This window comes from Euprymna scolopes, chromosome 14 (assembly GCF_053919585.1).
Source record: "Euprymna scolopes isolate OS-2025 chromosome 14, ASM5391958v1, whole genome shotgun sequence".
Taxonomy (NCBI): domain Eukaryota; kingdom Metazoa; phylum Mollusca; class Cephalopoda; order Sepiida; family Sepiolidae; genus Euprymna; species Euprymna scolopes.
The window spans coordinates 88,070,121-88,087,394 of NC_136495.1; the positions used below are offsets into that span (position 1 = coordinate 88,070,121).

General features: G+C 39.0%; 1 protein-coding gene across 4 annotated transcripts in view; it reads right to left on the reverse strand.

The window, feature by feature from the left end:
• LOC145293149 (DNA repair protein Ku70-like) overlaps positions 1–11,609 on the reverse strand; it is a 462,221-nt gene extending 450,612 nt beyond the window's left edge. Inside the window, exon 1 of one of the 4 annotated variants that reach the window (XM_080139577.1) lies at positions 11,517–11,609. Coding sequence is in view for 1 of the 4 variants with exons in the window: in XM_080139578.1 (XP_079995704.1) it covers positions 11,282–11,344 (63 nt within the window). In the remaining 3 variants the exon portion in view is untranslated. Of the gene's footprint in view, positions 1–11,281 lie in introns of all 4 variants that reach the window. The other 3 variants (XM_080139576.1, XM_080139578.1, XM_080139580.1) reach the window with 3 other exon arrangements.
• Between the last annotated feature and the right edge of the window lie 5,665 nt (positions 11,610–17,274).

The following is a 17,274-nucleotide window of genomic DNA, read 5'->3' on the forward strand; positions in this document are numbered from 1 at the left end:
AATGCTGGAAATGGTGAATTATTTTACATTAAATTTTTGTGAAACTAACTGCCCCCCCTCCTTTAATATTGTTTTTGTTTCTGTCAAGTCTTCAGTATGTTCACACATAATTTTCCTTAGCCCCTACAATTAATTCAAAGTCCGAATGGCAACCCTCCCCATATACTCATTGCATAGAAACCCCCTTAAAACCACACATAATCGTCTTTAAAAAAATAATACAAAAAGCATACAGGATTTATCTCCCATAAAAAAAAACCAGTTAACTGCCCTAAAACACTAGAATGACCTGTAATGGGGAATTATTTTACATTAAATTCTAAAATAATTTGTTTATCTTTCATTAAAGTTTTTCATGTCATTTCATACATAATTGCCTAAAAAGGTAGAATCACATTTTGGAGGGGTGGTCAGAAGGGGTCGGTTGAGGTTAAACAGAAGGTGTTAATCTACAATAATACCAAAGAAATATTGCAATATATTCATTTTTAAATGGTCCTATGTTTAGATTTAAGTTTTTTGTACATAAAGCACATTACAATTCAACTTTGAGTTCTCCAACTTCTTTTCTGTTTATGGATACATGGCATTTTTAAGGAATTGCAGCATATTTATGCACATTTACTGCAGATTATTTGGAAACCATGAACTTTTGGATAATTTCAGTTGCATATTCTGATTCCTTGTACAAAAATACACTTATTTCATTGCTTAGTCTTGTGTTTTAACAAAGATGACATTTTTACTGAAAAAGTAGTGTAAAAAATGTGACGAAACGCATATGGTCTTAAAGAGGGGAAAATATCCAAACGTGTGAGGCACAAAAATAGTCATAACTTCCTTAATTTTAATCAGATTTTTAAAATTTAAAAAGATTCTTTCTTAGCTCATCAAGCTCTTTCTACGTATACCAATATTGAAATATTTTAAGTTATTTCAATTTTTTCATGTGTATTTCTACTTTACAACCCTTCCTTTTCATAACCTATCATACTTTCATAAATCAGAGTCCATTTTCTGTAGGCTGTTTTTGAACCCAGTCAACGACGGGTACTTTTGCTAGTATATATATATAAAAGAATATAAGAGTTTTAGTTATTTTGTAAAAATTGTTATGAAGTAATACATTTAGAAAAGGAATTGAAAAATAATTGTTCTCTAATAAAGCTTATCTTATCATTCACCATCCGAGGAGTCAGAATCTTCTATTTCGCTGAACTGCTGCATTTCATTATTTTTTTCAACTACATTAAAACAATCTACACACTGGCAAAGGTTGGTAGAAGGCAGTGTTTGACGAACACAAGAACAATGCTTGGAGTCACAGCCATTCTTCTTACAGTTACACTTTACTAAATTGATTAATGTTGATGGAGTTTGGGAAGACTGCTCCAATGAACAACTAGTGCTTTATCTTCACATTTCCAGCCATGGTTTGTTGGAGAAGGAGCACTGATATTAATGTGAAGACATTTCCGCCAAGTAGCAGTCTGATAATTTGCTCTTTCTGCATGTAATCGTAAACTATTTTGGTAAGGTGGTAAAGCATTATCAAATTTCCAGTCATGTGAAAAATATTAAAACAGGCAATATTTACAGAAGAAACATTTCTCTGCCCAAACAGAGAGCACGCAAATTTTTCTACTTGCTGAAACAAATTCTCAGTCAAGTGCCAGTTGCAGCCTAACAGTGTGAAAGTTTGAAATTCCGGTTTCTTTCAATTCAAATGGTTTTATTTTCCCTTAAAACTACTAACAGTGTCACAGCCAGTGAATGCATACAAAGAAAGTAAGGCACTTGAAATAACAGGTCCGCATTTCTCTGCTACTGATTTAATAGAGATCAAACAAGATGATCGACTGGTATTAGTTGCCATATATAAATCAAAGTTTAAATCATTTTGTTGAGCAAAGAAGAAAAACATGTGATGTCTGTGAATCGATTATAGCATTTTTTATGCATTCCGATATTGTTTGTTCGCTTCGCCAATGTTTTTAAAAGTTGAACAACAATTAAACATACGAGCAACAAAATTGTTTCATTTATTTGCATCATCAAATTTTTTTTAAATGTTATTTCAGTAAAAGAAATAATTTTTTCAGTCGTATTTGACTAAAAATGTATTGCAAACATTTGGAGCATTCATTTTTTAGCCGAATTTTTAAACTAAGGGAGGTAACTATTGACTGAAAAAAACAACATTTACTAAATAATTACCTCCCTTACATGATTTTTACGCTCAACTTTTGCAATAAAATAATCAAATTAAATTGCAAATTATAACAAAAAAATGTGCATCGTTCACCTGGAGATCTTTTTAGATTTAGACTCTACAACATCGAATCTCTCCAAATCAAGTGAAATTTTTTCATATAGTCTGTACGTCGACGGAAAGACACGAAAATTGGGGCTGGCCCATCATCTATAAATTATAGGTACCTCCATGGCGATGTGGAATATGTCAGTAGTACACATTTTAATAGTGACGTCATCATTTCGTGTGCTTGTGTTAATTTCTATGGATAAGCGTTCGCGTTATAATTATTAATGGTGTAAGGTTTTTTTCTTCTTTTTGCTATGGATAAAAAATAATATGAAACTTACCTTTTGTAAAACAAATTCATTTTTATTAACGAACTACACAGACTAGAGTTAATAAATTAATTTTAACGTCTTCTGTTGACATTAAAGATAATGTTCCTTACAAGCCTCCATACATTTTGGAAAAAAAAAAAAAGCGCCAAACATAAGGACCACCCTCTATCAATTTAAATAAAATCAAAACAAATTTTTTTAAGGTTGATTTTGGATTTACAATTTTTATTATCTCAATAGTCTTATATTTTATATGAATATATTTTTTTATTATTGGAAGCCTGTTAAATGGATTTATCCATTTAAACTTCATATCGCATAATATTTGAATTTAATATCATTTAAAGCTTTTTAAAAAATAATTTTTTAGAATTGTTTTTTTGTTGTTGTAATTCGAATAATTATATTACCAAGAAAAAAAAAATTATCCAGAAAGTGTTGTTTTTTTAACATAATATTGAATTTATGTCCAATTTTATTTACAACTTTGAGGTAAAGTGAAATAAATAACAGAATTTTATATATATAAATTACCATTTTTTAATTATTTGATCTTTTCAGCTTTAAAAAATGTTGAAACTTTTATCAACCCACATTTATTTTGCTTAGTTTTCGGACCATGAAATATGGGGGGGGGGGGGGTAGAACATCTAAAAATATATTTCCGCTAATATATTTAACGAAACATACTTTTAATATGTAAGTTTATTTAATAATGATTGAATATCGAAAATTTCAGGAAAATATGATTATTTGATTTTTACTAGATTTTTCAAACGTGTGTGAACGGCTTAAAAAACGGCACTACATAGGAACGTTGTTTTAAAGCGTCGATAATTTAAACACGATTTTTTCTCGCATTTTTCATTATTTTTGTATGCTGTAAAATTTTTTTTAAAATATTAGTTTATTTAAAGCTTTTTATATTAAATAGTAATAAGTTAGGATGATAATATTAAATTACAATTACATCGGGTTACATATAGGGGAGGGGGGTTAAAACTGTGGCGCGTGTTGGAGGTACCTAATAAATTATGAAAAAAAATGAACGAATCTTAGTAAAATAGAGTTGTCTCCCTCTGCATAAATGACCTTGTATAAAAAAGCGCCAAATTGTGGGAGTGACATAAATGCAAATATTTATCAAAAAGTTATCTGCGTATGTAAATTGTGAAAAAAATTAATTTTCCCTTAAAATCCAATGACTGCTCAGTCGAGGAAAGGAAGCAATGTGCACCTACCTTAAGTTGCGAAAGAATTGCCCCCTTCCGCAACGTGACAGTCAGTTAACAATTGCTAGCCAGCAAAGCTTAGGTAATCAAAGAATAGCTTCTGGCACCAGCCACAAATGCATCTGGAAAAAAAACTTGACCACTGGGAAGAATCTCCCTTTAAATAACCAAAAGGTCATGTGATTAACTGTCACCTGACCTGTGGAAAAAAAGTTTTAAAAAGGCAGAGAAGGCAGGACAATCTCTTTTTTGTTAGTAAGCAAGGTAAGTGCACACCGCTCTCCCTCTCTTGAGCAATCATTAATCCCCCCCCCTTTTATTTTTCACACATTCCCCAGGAAAGGAAAGAAAAAAAAGAAAATAAAGGAAAACAAAAAATATAAGGCATGCACTTACTCAAGGAAGTTAACCTGTTAGTATAATTTTTTGGTTATTTTTTTTTTGTTGGTTACTAATTATTCAGGGAGGAGGCTAGGTCTACCTCGCCGCCGTCTCCGGGGTGCACAACTTGGACAATACCATTTCTGTCTGGCAGGAGGTGGAGACTCGATTCCCACACACTGGAAGTGACACCAGTCATCACATCCGTCGCAACAGATCATGTCCTGATCACCTTGTGGAGAACCGCACATAGGACAAAGCCAAATTACTTCGTTGGCAGGTGTTGATTGAGAAGGAATAACGTTAATCCCATCCTCAGGCCTATCAACAGATGCAGGTATGGACCCATCTTGATCCTCTCCACTTAAGGATAATTCAAGGGGGAATAGGTTTTTTAATGAGTGAATACGCACCGCATCACCCCCCTCTTTTACCCTGACTGACCTGACTACCCCATCGTCTCCGTAAAACATCTCCAAAATGATCCCAGAACCCAAAACGGCCGAGGCTTATGTGGGCTCCTCACCAACACCACATCTCCAACCTTTAATCTGTTTTGGAAGGGCACTCTAGAACGCCCCTGGGGTTTCTCCCGGAGGCTCAACAGGTACTCATTATACCACAGAGTGCGGAAACTCTCCAGGCACTGGTCCCGAAACTGCATGGTCCTGAGCAGCCTTTCTCGGCTGGGTGGGAGGTGGGAGGCAAAATCCTCATCGTTCAGATCTAAAAGCAACCCAGGACTCTTATTAGGCCGCAAAAACATGTTAGGAGTTACTGCCTCTAACTCTTTCTCTGTAGATTCTCGAGAAGTCAGAGGGCGGTTATTGATAGCTCTTTGGATATCCGATATGATGGTAAGTAACGAAAAATCCGTCTCACCTCTACCAACCATCTTGTAAAGACAATTCTTAATTGTCTGGATACTCCTCTCCCAAACACCTCCCACCCAAGGTGAGTAAAATGGAATGGGGCAGAACTTGATAGAACAGGAGCCAAACTTGTTGGTAATCATGGTTTAGCATAAACCTTTTAAACAATCGACCGCCTCCTACGAAAGTTTTAGCATTATCACCGTAGATGGTAGACAGGATGCCATACAGGTTCGTGAACCGCACCAATGCCTGCAGAAAGGCCAACACACTCATGTCAGGTAGCACTTCGATTTCTCTGACACTGAGACACGTGAAGATCAGTAGATACATTTTCACCTCCTTACCACCTTGCCTAACCCAAAGGTGACCGGTGAAATCCACTCCCGTATGCTTGAAGGGAACTTCCAGTTCAATACGGGATACGGGCAGGTTAGCTACATTGGGTGGCAAGACTTGTCTGGCATTGTACCTTCGGCACAGTGCGCATGAAGGATCGTCTTCACTGCCTGTCTGCCTTTTGGCACCCAGTAACCATAACGTCTCAGTTCCGCTAAAGTGGATGCAATCCCTAAGTGCTGGCACCTAGCATGCGCATCCATTATGATAAGCTTGGTAATCGGGTGACTCTTTGCCAACAGAATAGGGTGTTTTACCTCCCTGCTAAATTGAAGAGATCTACCAATTCTGCCACCTGACCTGATTAGACCTTCATCAATAAACAAATCAAGATCCCGCACCAACCCAGGTACCGTCTTGCCCGAGGGATCTAGCAAAAAATCTAGTTCCTCAGCATATACCTGGCGTTGCATCGTCCACATAAGCAAAACTGCTGCCAGTTTTTCACTGTCGACTTCTAACCGACGCAAGCGATTGATAAATTTCAGGACTAAGGAAGTCACTCTTAAGAGTTTATTAAATGAAGAGAACCTTTTCCGGGGCAGAACAGTAGGTGTTTCCTCTCCATGGAGGATCGCAGCATTCCAAGACGCACGAGCTATACCTTGGCTGCGTTTGTTGAGGCATGGCAAGTCTTGAGTAGCCCAAGGAGTGGTGCCGCCACTCAACCAACCTGGACCATAGCACCAGAACTGGAAGCAGGTTTTGAACCTTTCCAGCGTCATTCCCCTTGTGATCAAATCAGCGGGGTTCTCTGCCATTGGAATGTACCGAAATGAGGGATACAAGCTGAGTGTGGCTTCCAATTCAACGCTCAACTGCTGGATATCCTTTAGCCTATTTCGGGCAAACAGGTTCTTGCTTGCGATGGTCCCCGAGATAAGCCAAGAGAGGACCACTTGAGAATCTGTGGCCACGTGAATTTCAGAAGGAATGAATCCTCCAAAATTTCTTAGAATCGTAGGCAGGCACTTCATGGCCAGGAACACAGCCATGAGCTCCAGAGTAGGAAGTGTTTTCTTTTTCAAAGGAGCCACCCTAGCTTTGGCAAATACCAAACAAGATCGACACTTCTGAACCACATATGCCGCGAACCCATAGGCTTCCGGTGAGGCGTCACAAAATAGGAAGAGTTCGCCAGGTTCACTCACTGAGTGCCTTACGGGGAAAGGAAATGGTCCCCAATCCAGAAAGATCTGGAGAAAGTTTCTTCCATAAGGAAAAAAATTCAGGTGGAACCAGCACATCCCACCCTAATCCTTTCTCCCAAAGCCTGCTTAGCAGAATTCGACCTCGCAATGAAACAGGCAAGCACAACGATAAAGGATCATAGACTCTTGCAGTCTCCCCGAGAATTTGTTTTTTAGTAGAAGCATCAGGGTTGCACTCAACTGCAACCAATCGAAGGGTGTCGGAGAGAGGACAGTACCGATAACCAAGTACCTTTTCCCAACCACTGCCATAGACATTCAGTGTACCATGCTCCTCCATCTTGCTTCGAATTCCTGTATGGTCAGAATTGCATGACTGCAGTTCGAAGCCTCCCTGATGTAACCGCTCCTGAGAGAGAGTGTATAATCCACACAGCTCCTCTGGACTATCACTAGACATGATGAGATTATCCACATATAAACGATTTTCCATCATAAATCTGCAGTTATCCATAGGAAACTGTGCAGCATGATACCGGAGAACATAGTTTAAAATAAATGGACTGGAAGCAACCGTCCTTCAAAAAAAAAAAAAAAAAAAACAGAACCTGTTCTTATCCGATTCCAGCTTCAGGCGGATCAAAAAGGCCTTCTTGATGTCTGCCAACACAACATGATTATTGGAGCGGAAAGTGAGTAGCAAATCCAATAGGTCAGTTGTTAAGTTTACTCCCTGGTAAGTAGCTTCATTCAAAGATGGAGAGTCCCCAACTTTGTGGCTGCAGTTGAACACTGGCCGAATTTTGGTAGTCGTAGTCGGGTCCGATTTCACAACTGGTCTATGCGGAATCCAAATAAATTTGTTAAATCTCTGAGGAGGCACAAAAATCTCTATTATACCCTCCCGTTCTTGCTGCTGAAAAACCTGCAGATAGTCCTGGTAAAGCTGTTTCCTCTCCAGGTTTCGCGCTACATGTTCTAATATGCGCAAGGCGACAGCATGGTTGGATGAGACACGTGATATTTTATCTTCCTCCCAGGGCAACTGGACATAATACTTGTTATCTTTAAACAGGATGGATTGTTGGAAGAGCGCAATCTTCCGCTCATCATAATCTGTTAATTCTTGTTCTGTTATTCCCAGCGACTCCACCCCAAAAATTTTCTCCAACCCCCTTTGCACGTCACTGTCGGGGAAAAAATCACTAAGTGGATCCTCGTACTTGCTCTGTGACTCCAGCACGAAACAAAGGTGAGCGGGGTTGACTTCAGCCATTGATGCTAGAACAGAATTGAATGTAAGGCTCTCTGGATGCGTATCCAGAGAATGGTCCAAATCAAGGAACTGCTTCACCAAAGGGAACCAGTCCTGTTGGAGTAATAAAGGCTTGTCCATACAAACAAGGAACCAGTTGGAGAGTTCCAAAGCTTTGAATAAAATCCAATCCAATTATTCCATGAATTGGAATGAAGTTTGTGCCTCTCTCAAATCTACCCGCTAGGGGGCAATTATGACGTTGGAACCCATCTAAAAGAGTGTCTAACTCCTCAATGTGCACAGATATATCCAGATCCTCCTGTACTAGTACAGGAAGAGAATGTGGAGAATGACATCCAACACTAACCTCCAATTTTACTTCCCTAAAGTGCCTATTACAGTCTCCAAGTATGGTAGTCAATTTAAGTTCGCAATCCAGTCCAATGGACGCTAAAGGACCAAGGGGTTCTAACACCTTACCCGACAGAGAAGACCGGCCACTGCCAGTGTCCAACAAACAGTTGGCGGAAACCTGGTTGCCATCCTTGCCAAAGGTAACACACAAAACAGGGGGGAGGCATGAGAAGTTTCCACCTGGAGTGCGACAAGTAGAGTTAGCCTGAAGTGAAGAATCCCTTCGAGAGGGACCAGGCCTTGGCCTTGAAACATCCCCCAATGACCCCCGACTAGTATTAAGGGTGGAGCCAGGGAGCTCGTCTCTCTTGATAAGACATTTAACCGCTTCCCTAGTATCCTGCAAAATGGACGACAAGGTGGGGATTCTCTTCCCAGAAATTTGAATCAGCTCCCCTCGGACTTCTCTGGGGAATTTGGAAACGAGAATCTTCGCGATAAGTCGAGCCCCCGAAGAATGGTCCTTAGAGAAAGAACAGCCAAATGAACCTTCCAGCTCTGCCAGAAGAGAGGCTGCTTTGGTAATGAAGTTCGTCAGAGTGGTATAACCTCTATCTCGTTTATAGGTGAAGTCCAAAATGTCTTGGAATATGTGGTCTATTATTTTATCCTCATCGAGGTATTCGCTCTTCAGGACAGAAAGGGCCACCTCATAATTCCTATTGCAAATAGTTATATGATTGATGAGCAACAAAGGTTGACCGAACAGCGAACATTTCAGGAAATTCAGTCTTTAAGCATCGTTAGCCATGCCGGCCACACAATTTTCAAATCTGGATAGGAAATTCCTGAAACTCATGGGGTTGGATTGCATCTCCAACCCATCAAAGGTAGGCCCAGTAATCTGAAGCTGAGGCGGCTTCACGATAAAATACGCACCTCTTTCAATTCCAGGGGAACATGGAGCAGAACTTCTAGACTCAGACATAGTAGGGAGGAACTTTAATTCGAGCTGCTCAAGTTCCCTTCTGAATCTCAGGGTATGTGCCAGAGATTCTTTCTCAATTTGAACCCAGTCCTCCTCCTTCTCAGATAACAGCTGAATCTTGCTAACACAAATGTCAACTTCAGTCAAATATTCGGTAACAGATTTCTGCAATGCAGCAAATGATTTACTGGAAAGTTCATCTTCCAAGTGAGCCATCTCCAGAATAGTTCTGATTTTGGTCCATAGAAAATTCTTTTCTGTAAATCTGCCTTGCTTCTATCCATGTTAGTAAAGGTTTCTTTCGCAAAATGTGAAAAAAATTAATTTTCCCTTAAAATCCAATGACTGCTCAGTCGAGGAAAGGAAGCAATGTGCACCTACCTTAAGTTGCGAAAGAATTGCCCCCTTCTGCAACGTGACAGTCAGTTAACAATTGCTAGCCAGCAAAGCTTAGGTAATCAAAGAATAGCTTCTGGCACCAGCCACAAATGCATCTGGAAAAAAAACTTGACCACTGGGAAGAATCTCCCTTTAAATAACCAAAAGGTCATGTGATTAACTGTCACCTGACCTGTGGAAAAAAAGTTTTAAAAAGGCAGAGAAGGCAGGACAATCTCTTTTTTGTTATTAAGCAAGGTAAGTGCACACCGCTCTCCCTCTCTTGAGCAATCATTAATCCCCCCCCTTTTATTTTTCACAAAATTAAAAAAAGCATTTTTAATTAAAAGTGAGAAATTATCAATAAATGGTTTAGTAACTTTTTCTTTTAATATTCATAAAATAAATATTGCAAAAGTGAGAAATTATCAATAAATTGTTTAGTTACTAAGCCAACGCAAGTAAATAAAAAATGTTACGTGCGCACGTGTTAGCCTTTATTAAGGGGGTAGAACTAAGGGAGCGACTATTAAATAAATATGCTGGGTCGCCATCAACGCCCAAGGAGTACCGCGTATTATAACCCCCATCCATGTTAAGAATAGCTTTCGGAACAAACACCCGCAACCTCACCATGTTAAGAACAGCTTTCGAGGTTAGGGAGGGTGTTTATTCCGAAAGCATGTGGGGCAGTGGGGCCACGTCGTAAAAAGTGACCGATTAAAAAATTTTTTTTTTTTTTTACTTTGTTTTTATGAAAATAAAGTTTCGATTTTCGGGTGCTTTTTTTTAACTTAGTTTTTGGTTGATGAAAAGTGAGTTTGTGTTTGTTTTTTTTTTAATAATTTATTTGTTTTTATGAAAGGTGAGTTTATCGGTGTTTCAATTCAGTTTCTTCATTAATTCCCATCTTGAGTTTCTGGAGGTAACCATAAGTTCTTTATTAGCACGTGTTCACAAGAGAAAAAGAAAGCAAGAATAATAATAAAAAAAAAAAAAAAGTAAATAAAATAATGGCAATTATTAACTTTCATGTTTAGAAAATAGAAAAAAAAAAATGGGTGACCGACCAGAACGTTTCAAATATCGAAATGATTTTCTTTTTTTTTCAAAATCTGGTTTAGTGTCCAATCAATAATAATCCAGTGGAAAAAAAAACTATCAGTATACAAATTACGTAGGGGGTGATGATTGGACAATTCCGCCAAACGATTTTTAGCGATTTTAATAAATTGTAGCAATTACAAGCTGATTTTGATCTCAATTTGTCTGCCATGGTGGATATCAAAAAAAATTACGCCTCGCTTTTGTTTCGTGACATAAAGATTTTGATACTTTTGTGTTTTGAATTGCGCACTAAAATTTATTTTTAAACAAGAGAAAATTTAGTAAAGCAATCAACTGAACTTTATTTTGCGTTAATTTATTTTACGGAAAAAAAAGAAAATATCACGCTAAATAACTTTCAAAACAAGTAATATTTCAACATAAAACAGTAAACTTTTTTTAAAAGTAACTCAAATAAAAGTAAAATTGGATAGAAAAAGGAGTGTTATAATAATGAGGGCAGCCATCAAGATTTGAAAAGTTTTTTTTTCAATAAATAATAAAAATGTTGGCTCATTCAAAACAAATATAAGTATTTTGGAGTGTTGGTTAAAAAAGATAATCACCTTTTTATGAGAAAAGCAATGCGATGTATGTACTTCTTTACGAAGAAATAGGCGCCGCAGCATAAGACCGACTTATAAAAGTACCGGTGTCTTCCGAATATTAGTCCCTTCCCATGCTTTTTGAAATGATTTAAAAAAATAAATAAATAAATAATAAAAAAACACTACTACGAATAATTGTCACAAAATGTTGGAAAAGGAGAAAGTGGGAATTTATTCCCACAACGTAACATACGTTGTAAAAATGTAGGAAATTCAAGTTGAAAGCATCATTTGGCATAGCAAAATATGGCGCTTATGTCAACGGATCATTAAATCTAAGGGAGATAACCAGCAAAAATAAGCATATTTTGCAATTTTATTTGTATATTTCGGAGGCTGAAATAATTAGAACAATGAAAGAATGTTAAATGGGGGGGGGGGATGATTGCACGATTACTGTAGCCAAGTTCCGGAAATTGCTAAAGCAGTTTACGAAAAGGAAACAAGGGGTTTGTATTACTGTACACATAGATTCGAAACATTGTCTAAAAACTAATATATAAATAAATGTTATTAAAAGCAAGATAAGTTACGTTTCTACCTAACTGGATATATTTTTCGTGTTTTTATTCAATGTAACGGTCGACCTAGACGAGAGGATCCAAAATGGCCGACCAGGACTGAGATATGACACGTGCCGTTGTTTCCTTAATAAATTATTTCAGTTAGAGCCGATGAATTGTCAGATATTTTTTTTTTTTTACTTCGTTTTGTTTTGGTAAGGTTTCATTATTATTTAACATTTATTTGTGTGTAAGTTGCTATTTATTAGTATAAGCTCGAGCCGTTGTTTCCTTAATAAATTATTTCAGCTAGAGCCGATGAATTGTCAGATATTTTTTTTTTTTTTACTTCGTTTTGTTTTGGTAAGGTTTCATTATTATTTAACATTTATTAATACATGAGATAATTCTTCCTAACAGAAATAATTTATTAAGGAAACAACGGCACGTGTCATATCTCAGTCCTGGTCGGCCACTTTGGATCCTCTCGTCTAGGTCGACCAATGTAACATGTTTATTCAGCTCGAAAAACATACATTGTTTACTGATGTATTGGAAAATTCAAAATGGCACCCGACTCTCTTTAACACGGTAAGTTCTGGAAAAGGTGTTATAAATAATAAACTAGACAAAATACTATTTAAAAAACACCGAATATATGTCAACCTATGTCACGGTAATATATATTGAGCGAGTTTCTAACAGTATTTTGTCTAGTTTTATATTTATAGCACCTTTTCCCAAATTTACCGTGTTAAAGAGAGAGGGGCGCCATTTTGAATTTTCCAATACATCGGTAAACACTGTTTTTCGAGCTGAATAAACATGTTACATTAAATAAAAACACTGAAAACATATCCAGTTAGGTAAAAAGTAACTTATCTTGCCTTTGATAACATTTGTTATATATTTGTTTTTTGACAACTTTTTCGAATCTATGTAATACAAACCCGAAACAAGTTAGTGAAGTTAATCAACGAACTTGAAATATAACACTGTTAAGTAATAAAATAAACCTATTAATTAACGTACACAAAAGAAAGGTAAACAACCTGTTACAATGAAAGAATGTTAATTAATCAACAAAAATTAAATAAACTTGTTTATTAATCAAGAGGTTTTCCAATTAGCCGAAGAAAAATGTTTCCCTCATTTAAGAGAGAAAAAAAAAAAACGCACACTTTATCTTGGGCAGAATATTTGAACGTTGTAATTTTTTCCTCATTTGTACATAATAGTTAAAAAAAAAAAAAAAAAAGGTACTTGTACAGTTTAGTCAAGACATTAAAAAATGAAAATACCGAAAAAAGTTTAAATTGTATGTATCCGTTATAGAACGAATTTCCCCGAAAAAAAACTTCACTAAATTTCATCAAGTAGTTTTTTTTGTTTTTTTTGTTTTGTTTTTTTTTTGCAGGGAAAAAACACGTTTTTATGAGAGCGCGTTAAAGGCAGCCATCTTGGATTAAAAAAAAATTATTTGAATTTTAGAAATGACAAAGGGAGATAACTCCCATCTCTAAATACTAGCTTTTCTTCCTAAAAATGGAACATTTTGCTCTGTATCATAACAAATTGTTTTTTGGCTGTAAAAAAAAAAAAAAATACTTGATGACATTAAGTGAATTTTTTTTTTTGGAGAACTTCGTCCCATAACGGATACATACAATTTAAACTTTTTTCGATATTTTCATTTTTTAATGTCTTGACTAAACTGTACAAGTACCGAAAAAGATACTAAACCTTAATAATGTCTCACTTTTACAGACATTTGTTTTTAAATTTCTTTTTAAATTACGATTTTTATCGACTTTTTTAAAAGCATTTGCGGATGGATATGCTGACATTTGTTTTGTTTTTTTTAGGTTTTTTTAAATGGCGACTTTTTATCGACTTTTTTTTTTAATAGCATTTGTGGATGGGTAAAAAAGAAAAAAAAATACTAAACCATTTACTGACAATTTCTCAGTATCTTGACTTTGTTAAACATATTTGTAAAAGTGAGAAATTATCAGTAAATGGTTTAGTTATTTTTTGTTTTTTACCCATCCGCAAATGCTATTAAAAAAAGGCGATAAAAAGTCGTCTTCTATATATCTATATATATATATATATATAAGCGAAAATGTATATATGTATGTATGTTCGCTTTTCCTCGATGTCCACGAAAGGCTTCTTTCAAACAAGCGCTTGCTCGCTTCCCAACGTTTTGAAACTTTTATATCATCTACAAATTGTAATATCTACGAATTATCCATGGAGCTGTCCTCTCTATTTAATCTTATTGACTTTCAACCGTTAATTATTCCACATTTCCCGCATTCGACCGCGTTACATTCTGTTTTCGGTATAAAAAAAGCGAATCGTAATTTTGCCTGCTTAAAAGATTTAATATCTAACAGTGTACTATCTGTTCGGACAGATGCTGCAAGCTATGACTAGCAAAGACCATATGTGGGGGTAATCCCACATATCTGACCTTGATCACAGAAGGGGCAACCCTTCATACCAATAGTTACTAATCCAGCTCCCATTTCCCATCCCTCGGGAGCTGGTCCCCCCTTTCCCTCCCCGTATCTCACCATTAAAAAACAGCCTTGTGCCTAATTTGCTCAGTGGGGAAGCAAATAAATCCAACAGTCTCCCCAGCCCTCTGGGGCACGGGGGGGGGGGGACAAGATCAAAGTGTAGTATCTGTACCGATAGATACTGCAAGCTATGACTAGCAAAGACCATATGTGGGAGTAACCCCACATATCTGACCTTGGTCACTGAAAGGGCAACCCTTCCTACCAACAGTAACTAATCCAGCTCCCATTTCCCACCCCTCGGGAGCTGGCCCCCCCTTTCCCTCCCCCTATCTCCACATTAAAAAATGGCCTTGTGCCTAATTTGCTCATTGGGGAAGCAAATAAATCCAACAGTCTCCCCCTCCCTCTGGGGCACAGGGGACAAGATCAAAGTGTAGTATCTGCTCCAACAGATGCTGCAAGCTATGACTAGCAAAGACCATATGTGGGGGTAACCCCACATATCTGACCTTGGTCACTGAAAGGGCAACCCTTCATACCAGCAGTTACTTATCCAGCTCCCATTTCCCACCTCTCGGGAGCTGGTCCCTCCTTTCCCTCCCCCTCCCCCTCCCCCTATCTCCACATTAAAAAACGGCCTTGTGGCTAATTTGCTCAGTGGGGAAGCAAATAAATCCAACAGTCTCCCCCGCTCTCTGGGGCACGGGGGACAAGATCAAAGTGTAGTATCTGCTCTGACAGATGCTGCAAGCTATGACTAGCAAAGACCATGTGTGGGGGTAACCTCACATATCTGACCTTGGTCACTGAAGGGGCAACCCTTCATACCAGCAGTTACTTATCCAGCTTCCATTTCCCACCTCTCGGGAGCTAGTTCCCCCTTTCCCTCACCCCTCCCCCTATCTCCACATTAAAAAACGGCCTTGTGCCTAATTTGCTCAGCGGGGAAGAAAATAAATCAACAGTCTCCCCTGCCCTCTGGGGCACGGGGGATAAGATCAAAGTGTAGTATCTGTTCCGACAGATGCTGCAAGCTATGACTAGCAAAGACCATATGTGGGGGTAACCCCACATATCTGACCTTGGTCACTGAAGGGGCAACCCTTCATACCAACAGTTACTAATCCAGTTCCCATTTCCCACCTCTCGGGAGCTGCCTAATGTGCCTAATTTCAGTGAGGAAGCAATTAAATCCAACAGTCTCCCCCGCCCTCTGGGGCACGGGGGACAAGATCAAAGCAAATAGAGGAGCAGACACAACCAACGGTCTCCACACCAATCGAAACGGGGATCAAGCGGAGAAAAGACTGCACCTCTGAGGATGAATCCGCAAGTGAGAGGGAGAGGAACTCAACCTCACGTCTTCCCGGTTCATTCGAAAGAATGAAAAAGAAAAACAAAAGAAGAAAAGAGGAAGAAAAGGTGGCCCCCCCACTCCCTGTGAACATACACCACCCCTAACAACAAAATCCACTTCCACCCCCAAACCACACACTGCACCAACACCAGACACCGCACCAACACCAGACACCGCAACAACACCAGACACCACACCAACACCAACACCAGGCACCACACAAACACCCGTCCCCACACCAAGGCCAACTGAGCCACTACCCCAAAAAGAAAAGGAAAAGAATGAACCGAGGGAGGGGAGAGACTCCTCTGCCTCTTGCAGACCAACCAGACTAAAGGTCCTTGCCCCTGAGGAACTATGTAATGTAGACCCTCTATCTGTGGCCACAGACATTTCCCATCGGCAGAGGAAAAACTTAAAACCTCTGCTCGATTACAAACAGATAGAGGGGAAAGATGTAAATATCCCCTCAAATTTCCCGGACGACCCACTCCTAATAACTTTTGTCAGAACTCCAGAGGCCTGCAAGACCAACTTGTGGACAAGGCTGCAGGCCGCTGAAGGGGCGTTTCCGGGAATTGAACTGGTGAAAAAAAATGACCCTTCTCTTGATGAACTGTCAAAACAATGCAAGGGAAGGGTCCCCGTGTTGGTCAGTCCGTCACTCTACAGGGCCATAAAATTAATTTATCCTTTGGACGTCGGCGGCATTGCGAGAGAAGGTCAGGATATGAAAAACCTGACCACCTTGAGCATGGCACATAACGTCGGCGTCCTCTCCCCAGCTGACTTCGGAGCTGAGTGTGACACACCCTAAGGTAGGTACCATGGCTTTGAATTTGGCTAGTTTGAATGCGAGGGGCTTGAGATCACCGGGCCGGGCGGCTCGCCTCCGTCACGACCTTTTGTCCCTGGGAGTGGATGTGGCTGTGATTCAGGAGACGCATTTCGTTTTCTCTGTTGACTGTCAGGTGCTGGCCAGAGATTTTGAGGTTTTCTCAGCATATGGCAGCCCGCGGGGGAAGGGAGTTTCCATGCTGGTTAAACGTACCCGGTCGACGTTGTCCATAGAGATGCGGTGGGCAGGCTGGTTGTGGCCGATGTTGCCGTAAAAGATTCTGTGTTTCGGGTGATCGCGGTTCATGCGCCCAGCACCGCTCGTGAGAAGGTCTCATTCTTCAGTCAGCTTGACGCGTTTGTAGATTGTCGGAAGCGGGTAGTGCTAATAGGAGATTGGAACGCCATCTTAGACCCCGAGATAGATAAGGTAGGAGGCGATGCTAGAGGATCGGAGAGGTGCGAGTCCAGCCTGGCTGATCTGATGGCTAGATGCGGTCTGGTCGACAGGTTTCGGTTCGAGCATCCGGGGCGGGAGATGTGGACGTGGACCAATAGCGTTTCCTCCTATCCAAATACCTATTTGGACAGGATGTTAGTTAGGAGAGGCGAAGTAGACTTCTTATCTTGTCCCACGTTTACTTGGCTAGGCCAGACGGACCATAAATTAGTTATGGCCCGGCTGAAGCTAGGAAATAGGCCTAAGTTAGTGGGGTACTGGAA